Source organism: Diabrotica undecimpunctata, chromosome 10 (genome assembly GCF_040954645.1).
Source record: "Diabrotica undecimpunctata isolate CICGRU chromosome 10, icDiaUnde3, whole genome shotgun sequence".
NCBI classification, from domain to species: Eukaryota; Metazoa; Arthropoda; class Insecta; order Coleoptera; family Chrysomelidae; genus Diabrotica; species Diabrotica undecimpunctata.
The window spans coordinates 7,291,887-7,304,781 of record NC_092812.1 but is presented as its reverse complement, the minus strand read 5'-3'; the positions used below and the strand labels follow the sequence as shown (position 1 = coordinate 7,304,781).

The window sequence follows — 12,895 nt, the reverse complement described above, 5'->3', positions numbered from 1 at the left end:
TGTTCTTCCTTTTAAGGCCAGCAACAGATAAAACTTTTTCTCGGCTTCCAAATTCATCAGACCTCCAAATTTTTCCTTCGACCCTCATTTCTTCAACACCCATTTCTTCAGCACTTCAAACAAATACCCGAATTCTCATAATTGATCCAAACTTTTTCATTTCTGTGTTCGATAAACAAAAGAACAATGGACCTTTATAATTAGCTTTCTACCAAATTCTCCAGATGTTTTAAAACCCGATCCGAAAGACAAAAGGCACCGTTAATCGCTTATACTTCGTTTATTCAAACTGTGAAGAAAACAGGTAAAAGATTTTTTCTAGAAATTTTGATAACGAAACAAATTTAATTATTTTACATATTTCAAACTAATATTCTAAATGACGCTCAATTAATGAAAACTTAAATCATGTGACCGGACAAACTGATTTTAATATTGAATGTTTCCTCCACGTGCTCAAATTATTGTCTGAATGCTTCTTGGTATACCTAAAATCAAATAAGAAATGTCCTGTTCAGGAATAACTTCCCATTCCTCTAAAAGGGCTTCTTATAACCGATTTAATGTTAAAGGGACAGGAACATGACTTCGTATCCTTCGCCCAAGATTGTACCAAACATGTTGGATTGGGTTTGCATCTGGACTCAATGCTGGTCAATCCATTACAGGAATGTTTATTTTATTTAAAAACTGTTGAGTGATTCTCGCACTGTGAGGCTTGGCATTATCATGCATCGGAACAAAGTCATTTCCAACAAAACCAGCATAAGGCACAACAAAATCTTAAAGAATTTCATCAATATACCTGGCAGCTGTTACTGAGCCTCTCGGAACGATGTACAATTTTGATCGTTTCTCTAGAGAAATTCTGGCTCATACAATAATTGAGCCCCATTGATAGCCTAACCTAGAACTAAAGGTACATTCTGCAGAACGCTGATGTGGTCTTCGCCATACCCTCTCACGGCCCTCTGGAGACCGCAAGGTATTTATTTGTATATATTATTATTACTTATTTGTTTATTTAATCAATACATTATAAGGTAAATAAATAAATTTTAATTGGCGGTAATTAGTTTTACTATAAATCAAACAAATGGTGATGGCCCAAAAGCTATTTTGTAAATAGTAATCCTTCCATTTGTAAATACAAATCTATAGACGATTATACAATTTTAAAAATACAAACATTATACCTTTGATTTATAGTTTGACGGTGTTTTCTCTTGCATGTGTTAGTTGTGAATAATTGTTAGTTTACAGTTGCTTCCAGTAAAAAAAAATATTTGCTAAATTTACAAGAGTTAAACTGGGATTAGTGAACCGAGTATACATACTATTTTGATTTTATTATCATTCTGCTGTTTGTTATTTTATATATAACAGTATGCAAATTTAAAATAGGTTTTGTGCATTATTAACACTATTACTTCAGTCTATTTTCAGTTGTAATTTTTAGGTTACGTTTATTGTCATAAAATTCTATAAAATTTTAGAATAAAATAAAAAAAAAGTGAGTTTTACTTAATTGATTTTTATATTTTCTCCGGAAGAACAGCGTTGAGAATTTGAAACTTGACTTTTGAGCACCCATTTTGAAGCCATCTTATATACTAAAACGCTAAGCCCTTTTCTTGTCCACCACTTTACTCAAAAACCATATTAGATAATTAAAATATTTTTTCGGAATATTATTAGTATTACGTATGAGATTGTCAAGATATACTTTTGGTACAAAAATCCACTTCCGGTTTTGAGATGACCGGAAGTTAAAATTTACTTTAAGTTTTAGACCCCACAATGTATATATGGATCGAAAGGTCTCGTCGAGACGAATCTAAATATGTACTTCCGGTTGCGATCCGACACCGGAAGTGACCCGAGACGCGCATAAAACGTCAAGATAGAGCAAATCTGGCACCGGATTTGTGATCAGCATGCAAAAAAACTGCTAAATGATATTCATGTCGACATTTGATGAACTAAAAATTGCATTCCGGTTTTGAGGTCGACTTCCGGTTTCGTTTTTATTAGTCAAATCAATAGAGAATTCAAGGTAGAGTTCAAAAATGTAAGTTCACGAAATTATTAATTTAAAATTAATTCATGAAACGATGGATCGTTAGACTCCGCCCCTCTTAAATATCAGCAAAACTTACATCAAAACTCGATCTCGAGTTGGTCCGCTAGTTATCAAGAAAGATATGGTTCCTTTCGAGTTCGTGGTCTTATTCTGCCTACTTTTCTCACTAGTGACGTACCAGTATCTTGTTCTCTTTCGTTTTGTTTTATTCTGTACAGAACAAGATACTTGTACGTCACGAGTGAGGGGAGTAGGCAGATTGAAACCCTGAACTCAAAAGAAACCATATGCCTTTTAATAATGGCTCCAAAATGTGTGCCGAAACGTCGAATTTCAAATACTCAACGCGATTCTTCCCAAGTAATTTTCATTTACTTGACCTTGGATACTACTTGATACTTGGATGATATATATATATATATATATATATATATATATATATATATATATATATATATATATATATCTATATATATATATATATATATATATATATATATATATCTATATATATATATATATTTATATAAATTCTTCACATATTAAACATTAATAAAAAAAATAGCACACATCTGTTTTTTTGGTTATAGAAAAAACTTACCTTCTCGGAGAGTAACCATGTAATAGGATGATTTACTTGGTAGACTTATCCCCATGTCATTCACGGCTTGCAGATTAAAAGTGTATACAGTGTATGGTCTCAGATCGGTCAGTAGGTAATTAGTTGCATTATCGCCTGTATTAAATTCACATTCTTCCCAGTCATCTTCTTCGGTTCTGAAACAATTAATAAAATTTGTTAATTTCGTAGGGCTAGAATGGAGCCATTAATATATATAGCAACTGATGACTGCAACTTATTATTTTAACCCTTAAGTGGTATTGTGGGGTCCAGTAGACCCCAGGACAAATAATATGCCTTGTAGTTTTGCTGCTAATTAATAGATGGCATTGTGACTTTATGTAATCTTCTATTACTAGTATTTCTACGGTTTGATATGCAACACGTGTTAAAATAAACTCTAATTTAGAGAAACAGTAAGATAAAATCTCAAAAGACCCCAATGTAGCCTACTGTACCGTTAATGCAAGTATTGCACTTAAATTTTTTTTTGATATATTTTATGACTAATAAGCAAATTATTATTTTGAATAAGCAAATAATAGTTGAATCGTGAATTTTCAGGTTAGGACATTTACTTATTTTAGGATGCTTTCATCGAAGGCGTTAACTGATGATGGATTGCTCGCTATAGTAGAAAGTCCAGAATTTTATAACTCGGACATAGACAGTAATGGAAATACAGACGAATTTATACCTGTGACCACGACACTTAGTCGGCAGCATCGTTGGAAAGTGACAATTCAGAAGATGAAGCTGAAGATCGACCGTCAAAAAATGATGATGAACGGGAGTGTATGTATTCAGCTGGTAAATATTATTTTGGTAGGTAAGAAAAACGTTAGGTTGTATTTGGTCGAAAGAATTATCTAAACTAACTCGTACAAGAGCTTACAACATAGTTCTTTTATTACCTGGTACAGAAAATAAGGCAAAAAATATTGATCCATCTTATATATTCTTATCATGGCAATAATTTGTCACAAACGAATTTACAAACAATTTTAATGCATACCAACAATAAAATAGAAATTTTGAGACTTCAGTATAAATCTCATCAACCAACGTTTACCAAATCCATGGATATGATCGAACAAAGAACTTTTATTGGATTACTGTAATCTTACCATAGATGAGATTCTTGTTCCTTTTCGCAGTAAATGCAGTTTTCGAATGTACATGTCCAGCGTACAAAATATGGTTTAAAATATTACGCTTATGCGATTCCAGAACTTTCTTTTAATATAATGAGTTTGTATACACAGGCAGACAGAACATTATCAATTCCAACGTAAACTGTTTCAAAATTTGACAGTTTTAAAAACTAATTGAAGTTACAAATATAATCATTACTATTACTAGCGATAATTGGTTTATGCCCGTAGAACTGTGTTTTGTACTGAAAGCGAAAAGTTTGACAGTTGTAGGGTCTTTAAGGCAAAATAAGCTTCAAATTCCTCCAGAATGTAAGGAAAATAGAAAACGAGTAGTTTCCTTTTCCATTTTTGGACATAATGAAAATATAACTATTTGTTCTCATATTCCAAAGAGAAACCGGGCTGTAGTATTCCTCTTCTGCGTTGGGGAGGGTGATGCCCAATATTGGGGGACCCAAATTTGAAAGGAGGAGGATCGTACATGGTGTTGTACAGTCGATCGTCCTCTGGACGATCACTGGATGTGTTCCGTTGCATGTTTTGGCGGTAGAAAGAAAAGAGCTCTATGAGAGAAGAGGATTTAACCTTACTATGGCCGAGAGAAGACAGGAAAGAAAAAGGTTAATTGAAAGATGGCAAGAAGAATGGAACAACATGGAGGATGTGACACAGTGGACGAAAATGCTGATCCCGAACAGAAGAGATTGGGTGGACTGTGGTCACCACAGCTCACCAACAGCTCACAGGAAACGGGTGTTTTAGGGTCTACCTCTCTAGGTTCGGAAAGGATGACACAGATAAATCCCTATACTGTGGACACTCGGACACTGTGACACGTACGATGTTAGATTACAACAGATGGATAGTAGAACAGAACAGAATGGAAAGAGAGTGCAGTCAGTGCAGTAATCAAGAAAAAAGAAGAGGAAGAAAGACAGCTACACTAACGGCAAAAGTAAGAGGGAATGATGCTAAGCTAGAAAAGTGAGTCAGACTGTAAGAGTCAAAATGCGTAAGTCAGACTGTGGGGAAGGGGGAAATGTCTGTCTGAGAGTGATGTTGTACTAGGAGCAGAGGGTCTCCCAAGCGCTACCTGGAACGAGTCAGGGATTTCCTTGCTGATGAATAGAGTGTGGATGTGGATGAATGGAAAATGACCGAATGAAGGTAGTGCTTTGGAAGTGATGCGGCCATTCCGCTTCCGGATCGCTGAATGACAGAGGAGGGTCTAGTTTAGCAGGTACGCGGTCGGCGTAGACTCGGCGACGAGAGGGCATTTTAAGGTACCTCGGGAACTATCGCCGGGAGTACGAAGATCGAATCTTGCACTAAAGTCAGTCAGGTTTCGTCTTGGAGTGAGATATCTTTTGAAAATTCCAGACCCCTCTCTATAAAGATAAAAAAAAATATTGCTCTCCACGATGCATCAAGATCAGAAAATTAATGAGATCACTAATAAACCTAATATTATTATTGACTATTATGCCCATAAAGCAGGTGTAGATGCACTAGATCTACTCAACATTGTGCTTATTATACAGTTTTATGAACAACACGTCGTTGGCCAATAGCAATTTTGAACACAATTCTAAATATAATAAGCATTAATGATGTGATATGATAATACTTTACTTCAATAAAAAAGTCGATTACGTAGTCAATAAAGCACGGAAAAATATTTAAAAATACCTTGGAATGGCCAAGTTTAGTAAAACAACTATTGAGAGCCGTTATATTAGACCACTTAGTAGTGAATTAAGAGATATAATAATAAAACTCGGTGGTACTCCACTTCATGTACCCTCTTTTGAACCTAAACCGGTCAGAAAATTAAGATGCCACCTTTTTCCAAGACAAGCTGACAAAAACACTAACCGAGTGTATGAAAAATACCGAAACTACATATGCACTATTCACAGAAATACAGTTTGCTATGTTTCTAAACAATTCTATACTATGTAGTTATAAATATGTTTTGTAGTCTTTAATAAAATGTTTGATTAAAAGTTGCAACATCCATTTTTTTAAATATTTTTAATATTTAAAAAAATGTAAATAAATAAATTTAAATATAAGTAAACTTAATACTATCACATTCTTTGTCCCTTTTTTCTAAATGCACTAGATGGCGCATAGTATTTTCTCTACAATATCTATAAACGCAGACAGATTTTTAGAGAATATAAAGCAATTATTGTTTAACTTGTGTCTGCACCAAAGTCAAATACCTACAAGATGGCATGGTGCATTTACCATTTTATTACACAAAAAGGGCGATGCAATAGACCTCTAGATTTACTAACTCATAAGTCCATAAGTCTGGGTGGACCTACCGCTATAAGTTACTCATAAGATTTTTACCAACTTAGAGAACAGGTAGGTTTTAGGAAAATTTTTAGCTCTAACGACCACCTCCAAGACATAAAAGATTATAGAAAAATTAATTTCGCAAAGCATTCGATACGACAGAAATAAACAGCGTAATAAGTGCGTTGGAGGAAAGTCGTATAGATTATCGGTACTCCAAACCAATCGCGAACATATACAGTAATGCAACCATGACCGTACATAAGGCTACACAAAGATACAAAATGTATAAAAATCAAAAGAGGAATCAGACAAGGTGATACGTTATCTCCCAAACCCTTTACGATAGTTTTGGGACATGCTTTTAAATAATTGTAATGAGACGACAAAGAAATCAATGTCGAGGGCAACATGCTCTTCCGCCTATGATTTGCGGATGACATAGTTCTGATAACGGATAATGTGTTAGATGCCATCTCTAAGGAAATTTTGGAAAGACTCAATATATGACAAATCTAGTACTAAGAGAAAATCCAAAACTCCAATGCAACGAAATAGCATTAGTTGACAAATATAAATACTGAGGTCATTAAAATTGCCAGAAATAATCAAAGCACTTAATTGCAAAGAAGAATCAGTTTAGCATTAGGGCATATAGAGCTCTATCGGATATATTCAAGAGCAACATGCCAATTTATTTAAACATTGAGACGTTCGATCAATTTGTGCTTTCAGTCATGACTTACAGCACCAAAATACTTTACTTAAACCAGGCTATAGCAACCAAATTCAGAGTAGCTTAAAGAAGAATACGGTCATTACATGGACTGACTCAGAAACAGGGTTAGAAATATAAAAATAAGAAAAAGGATATGCGTCACAGATATCATAGAGCGCATAGCATGGCTGAAGTGAAACTGGGCAGGCAATGTGGCCAGAGTGAATAACGGGCAGTGGATCTAAAAAATTACAGTGTGGAGACCACGAGCAGGCAGAAGAAGCAGAAGTAGACTATCTACACGATGGACAGATGACGTCAAAAGAATAACTGGGAATTGGCTGCAGGAAGTTTACAACCAACACAACTGGAAAAAATTAAAGCAGGTCAATGTTGAACTTTTAACGTAGAAGGCTGGCTGATGATAATTCATAAATGCCTGTGGTGTAAAATTAATTTGTTACTTAATAATAATTACTTAAATAATCTTATAAAATAATAAATGTTTAAGTGTTTAAATAATATGTTTTCTTTAAGGTAAAATTCCTTTTTTTTTAACCGTAGTGAAACATTTCTGCTTACATTTTAATTCTAAATATTCCTACAATATACAATTAACTATAACAAAAATCTCTGGACCAGAAATACTAAAAAGTTTTCTAGTATATATCATGTACCATGGGAAAATGTAATTGTTGCCGCAGTGAGCGTGTTAACTAGTCTTAGAATTTTAGAGCGCAGTTATTTTGAGTTGAATGTTTTTATGTTTTTTAATGCATTTATTTGTGGAGAACCATCGTAAGGCTAATAAAAAATACGTACTTCTTTCGTTTCCAAAGAAGCTCTAAAGAAGCTTATCGATTAAAAAGGAAAACCGCATATTACTTTAATATTGTCTCAATCCCTTTTTTAGGGATTACTTTTAAAACATTTCGCTTTTATCTCCTCAGCATTACTTTTTCTTCATGCTTATCTAAACTTATTCACTTAGGATTTTTTATCTTGAGATCATTATTCCCACTGCTGCTTGTCTATCTCTGTTTAAATTTCAAAGTAAATTATTAAATTAGCATTTTCCTAAATATGGAAGTTTTAGTTTAAAAACTTTGAGCGTGGCAATATAGAAAATAGACGAAACAAAGCAATTACGTTTATCGAAAGAGAATCGTCTGGTTAAAACAAAAAGGAAAGGGACAAATTGTTCCGCCTATTCCTTCCCCAAAAACGAACAGAAGCGAAGAGACCAATAAAAATACGCATTTCTTACATTCATTGAGAAGGGCCAAAGTATTTAAATGGTCCTTTGTTATTAAGGGTAAGCTTTTCTTTTTAAGGTCCTCAGAGATGTGCGATAAAACTTGTTTTTAACACGCAATAAAATAAAGGAAAGCATCAGCACATACTTAAGCCTAATTCAAGGGTGTCAATACAAAAAAAAAAATCATTATGGAAGAATTGTTGGATTGTGAGTTTTAGATTATTGAAGGTTGTTATTACTAAAACCATATTCACCATATTTACTAAATACTAAAGGCACTAAAGCTCAAAATACATATAACATAACTAAGTCATACCATGCGGTTTTATTGCTGGATATGCTCTAAGACTCAGACAATAATAAGAAGGTAATCTTGTAAGATTTTATTGAATCTGTAAAATATTAAATAAAATATAATTTACCGCATGCTATGTATATATTAACTCATTGTTTGTTAACGTTTATAAATAGTTTAAACTAGTGTGTTTTGGATTCTCGTTTCCTTCAACATAAGACGAGAATTAAAACTTCTATATTGGTTGATTACAAAAGACTCAGTTAATTGATCTTCGTCGAAGTAAGGTAAAGTTCGATGCTAAAAAAATATTGTAGACTGCGAGTTACGTAATTTTATTTTAAGCACCGTTAATTTTACAAACTTCTTCTTCTTCTTCCTACTTTATAAATAGGCTTAATGCCTGTTTTACTTCGGTTTTTAACCTTAATTGACGTTGTCTGACCATCTTTTTCTCGGTCGTCCCAATGATCTTTTTTCATTTGGCGATTTGCCACTGGCTCTATACCACATCTCGCTCGTATTTCCTCACTTCTTACCCTGTCTCTTAGAGTTTGGTTTGTTATTTTTCCTAAGACTTTCATTTCTGTTGTTTCCAGTAGTCTTTGTGTTTTCGCCGTATCTGCTCTTGTTTCTGCTGTGTACGTCAATATCGGTCTTATTGTTGATTTATATATCCTGGTTTTCGTTTCCGTTGTTAGGTATTTGTTTCTCCAGATTGTGTTGTTGAGACATCCTGCTGCTCTGTTTGCCATGTTCACTTGTTTTTGTACTTCTTCTTCCACTTTTTCGTAGCTTGACAGTTTTATTCCCAAGTATTCAGTTTCCATCACTTGTTCTATTATTTTGTTATTTACGACTAGTTTACATCGTCTCGGTTCCGCTGATATCACTATCGTTTTAGTTTTCTCTGTTGAGATCTCAATGTTGTATATGAGCGCCGTCTCTTCGAATTCTTTAATTAATTTTTGTAGAACATCTTCATTTTTGGCTGTTATTATGGCGTCGTCGGCGAAGCATATTATCCTTATTTCCTTTTCTCCCATTCTATATCCTCTTCTTTTTTTAACTTTCTTTATGATTTCATCCATTATCAGATTAAATATTAATGGGCTCAGCAAATCTCCTTGTCTAATGCCAGTTTCATATTTGATAGGTTGCGATAGTTTTCCTTTACATCTCACCATAGCTTTGTTATCTTTATATATATATTCTCAATGGTTTTTACTAAATCCAGTGATATTCCCTTTTCATATAATAAATGTATCGCGTCTCGAATTCTCACTCTATCAAACGCTTTCTTTAAATATATCAGACACATATATGCTGGTTTGTTGTATTCCAGCGACTTTTCTTTTATTTGTCTTATTACAAAAACTGCATCCGTGCATGATCTTCCTGTCCGAAATCCTTGCTGTTCCTCTTGCAGAGATATTAGTTCGTTTATTTTTGTCGCTATTATTATTGTTGTCAATTTGAGTGTTGTAGTTAATAGATTTATTGCTCGATAATTATTGGGGTCTTTCTTATTTCCTTTTTTAAAGCACATCACCATGATCGCTCTCCTCCATTCATCTGGTATTCTGTTCGTGGTGATTATTTTCTTAATAAGAAGTTGTAGTTGTTGTACAAGGTGATCACCTCCATATTTTAAGAGTTCATTTGGTATTTGATCTTCTCCTGGTGACTTTCTGTTTTTTAATTTGTTTATTCCTTCTTTCCCATCGTTTTGGGAGATTTCGGCCTTTTCCTTAGTTATTATATTTGGCGGTTCTGGTAAAGGTTCTTCGTTTTGTTTTTTAAACATTTCTGTCAGGAAGGCCACCCATGTATCCTCTTGTATGTGTTCTATTTTAACTAGTTCTTTCATTTCGCTTCTTTGTTGTGTTATGAAGTGCCATACTTGTTTCTGTTGTCCATAGAAATCCATCTCTAGTCCTTTTGTGAATCTTTCCCAGTAATCTGTTTTTGTTTTTTTTACCAATTGATAAGTTTCAGTTCTTATTCTTTTATTATAATTTTACAAACTAATGTATTAAAATGTTTTTTGAAAACTGAATTTAAATAATACTTTGCTATGTCAATGAGTATTTAATTGTATGTACGATAACTAAGTTGAGATATAATACTATTAACAGAGACCTGCAATATGATTGCTTTAACTGACAAAGACGAGATAATATTCGTAAAGTGCGTCGATCGATGTTCTCATCATGTCTGAAAACGAATTTTTTTAAATAATTTTAGGCAGGCAGATCTTTTTATGGCTCTACAGTTTTTTTAACTTCAAAAAACAATAAAATATTTTCGACCGCCTATTAAAAAATCCTTTTAGTGACAGTAATAGGTTCATAATCAGGCAGGTGTGTAGAAAAGGTTCACATTATTATTTATACCGATGACCTACATTTATTGACGCCTAGAGTTAGCGCTTCAGATATTGTGTAAATAATATATACCAAAGAGACTGACATATTTAGTGGTAATAAAAATTATTGAAGACTTTTAACAAAACTCGAATTTTTTGTCAATAAAGTCATTATTAATATTAAGAAATATGTTACCAGACTGTAACACTGGTTTGATGGTGGACAACAGTTAAAGAATACAGTAAATGTAAAAAACTTATTACCATGGTCAAATATAAAAGAACAGTTTAAATTTTTTTATTGTAGGTTACGCATCTGATCACAGATATATTGTAGACTATCAACTAAATTAATTTTAAGCAGATATGATATTGTCATATCCTTTGTCGACTCTATTTTAGAAAACCAAGGTTTTTCAGTAATGTGGTTTTTTATTGCTGTATACTGGTTGTCGTTATTTATGTTGTTATAAATTTAATTTTCTTCGCATTCTTTCTTATTCTCTTTTTTTGGACATTTAGACAAACAGTTGAGTTGAAAAGAAAAATTAATATCCAAGTTTCTTTATCTAATATTGTTTCAGTGACAAATGTCAAATCTGAATAAACAGCTTTATCATCTTCCATAGTTAAACCAGGCAGAATTAGAACTAGCAAAATTTTAAAATCACCCATATTCGATGCTCAAACAGCATGGGGAATTTATCGTTTCGAAGCTGCATCTAAGGCAAATGGCTGGATTAAGAAAATGTCAGCTTCCTTGGTAGTGTCGCTTCGAGGACAGGCAGCAACTATCGTTCAATTTATTTTCCAAACTGCACCCAGTTATATCTCTATTGTTCAAGCTTTAGAGATAAGATATGGGCAGCAGCATCTAAAGCAGGTTTTCCAAAGTCAGCTAAAAAATCAATATCAAAAGCATAATGAAAATCAGATGGCACCATCTGTAAATACCTTTATACTAATTTTCTGGAACAAATTAGTATACAGGTATTCTTAAATGGACTAAGAAATGTTGAATTATAACAAGCTCTTTGGTTACAGCATCTCCAAATGCTAAATGGAGCACCAATCTTACACTAGGAGTATAAAGGGGGGAAAAATCACTACAACAAATAATCAACAACCTATTTTATACTAGATGTTAAGCATACTGCAGAACCTTCAAAAAAAATTTCAAAATAAAAACAAGATATTTTGATTGAGAAAGAATTGGGCATTTGCATAATAATTGTAGAAGCCAATCCCGGTCAAAGACAGGAGAACCAAATAATTAGGTCAGGAGGTTGCTCAGAGCGACATTTAAAAGCCCTTTACATATTCCTACTAGAAATACTAGTAGATATATGTCTTCAAGAAATCGATTTCCTGCAAGTGACCACAAAAGTGAAAAAGATACTCTGGAATCTAAAGTTTCAAATTTGAAAAAGCAACTAGCGATTAGTAAAAATGAAAGAGATAAGTTAAGAGAAAAGGTGTCAATTTTGCAGAATAAACAATTACAATAATTCCAAGATGGTTTGAATGAATTATAGGTTAAAAGCTAGTATCAGCTTGATACTAGCTTCGGATAACCACAGTTATACAGGAAGAAGATAATAATTAGACTTCCCAAAAAAACCTTAAAAAGAGTCGAAAAAAGATAATGACTTAAATGTCATACGAGAGTTATAAAAGGCTTAAAAATAGAGTAATACCTTTTGGGCAGGAAACAAACGAAATACAGTGGAACTATACAGCAGTACTGTACTCAATGGGAATATCTTCCAATGGTCCAATTATATCGAAATTGGGAAAGTTCTGATAAAGTACGTACAGTTCGACAAGTGGTACTGCGAAAACCACACATTAAAAGTGTGTTAAAAGAACTTCATAGCAGCCTTTCTGGAGGACATTTTGGAGTCAAAAGAACACTGGCCAGAGTCCGAGACTTTACTGAATCAATTGTCGCCGACATGTTAAAGATTGGTGTAAGAAACAAAGATTTATATAACGGTATAAAGGGCTCTAAAAGTCATGGTAAAATGGCACAATATCTCGACTCCTGTTGATCGTAGAAATTTTATTTTATTTTAAATTGTAGGTCT

General features: G+C 33.4%; 1 protein-coding gene across 2 annotated transcripts in view; it reads right to left on the bottom strand.

Moving 5' to 3' along the window:
• Nucleotides 1-2,830, bottom strand: part of Ptp99A (Protein tyrosine phosphatase 99A) — a 644,333-nt gene extending 641,503 nt beyond the window's left edge. Inside the window, exon 1 of one of the 2 annotated variants that reach the window (XM_072546068.1) lies at nucleotides 2,685-2,830. In XM_072546068.1, coding sequence (XP_072402169.1) covers nucleotides 2,685-2,739 — 55 coding nt within the window. In that variant the 5' untranslated portion in view covers nucleotides 2,740-2,830. The remainder of the gene's footprint in view (nucleotides 1-2,684) is intronic. The other variant, XM_072546067.1, reaches the window with a different exon arrangement.
• Between the last annotated feature and the right edge of the window lie 10,065 nt (nucleotides 2,831-12,895).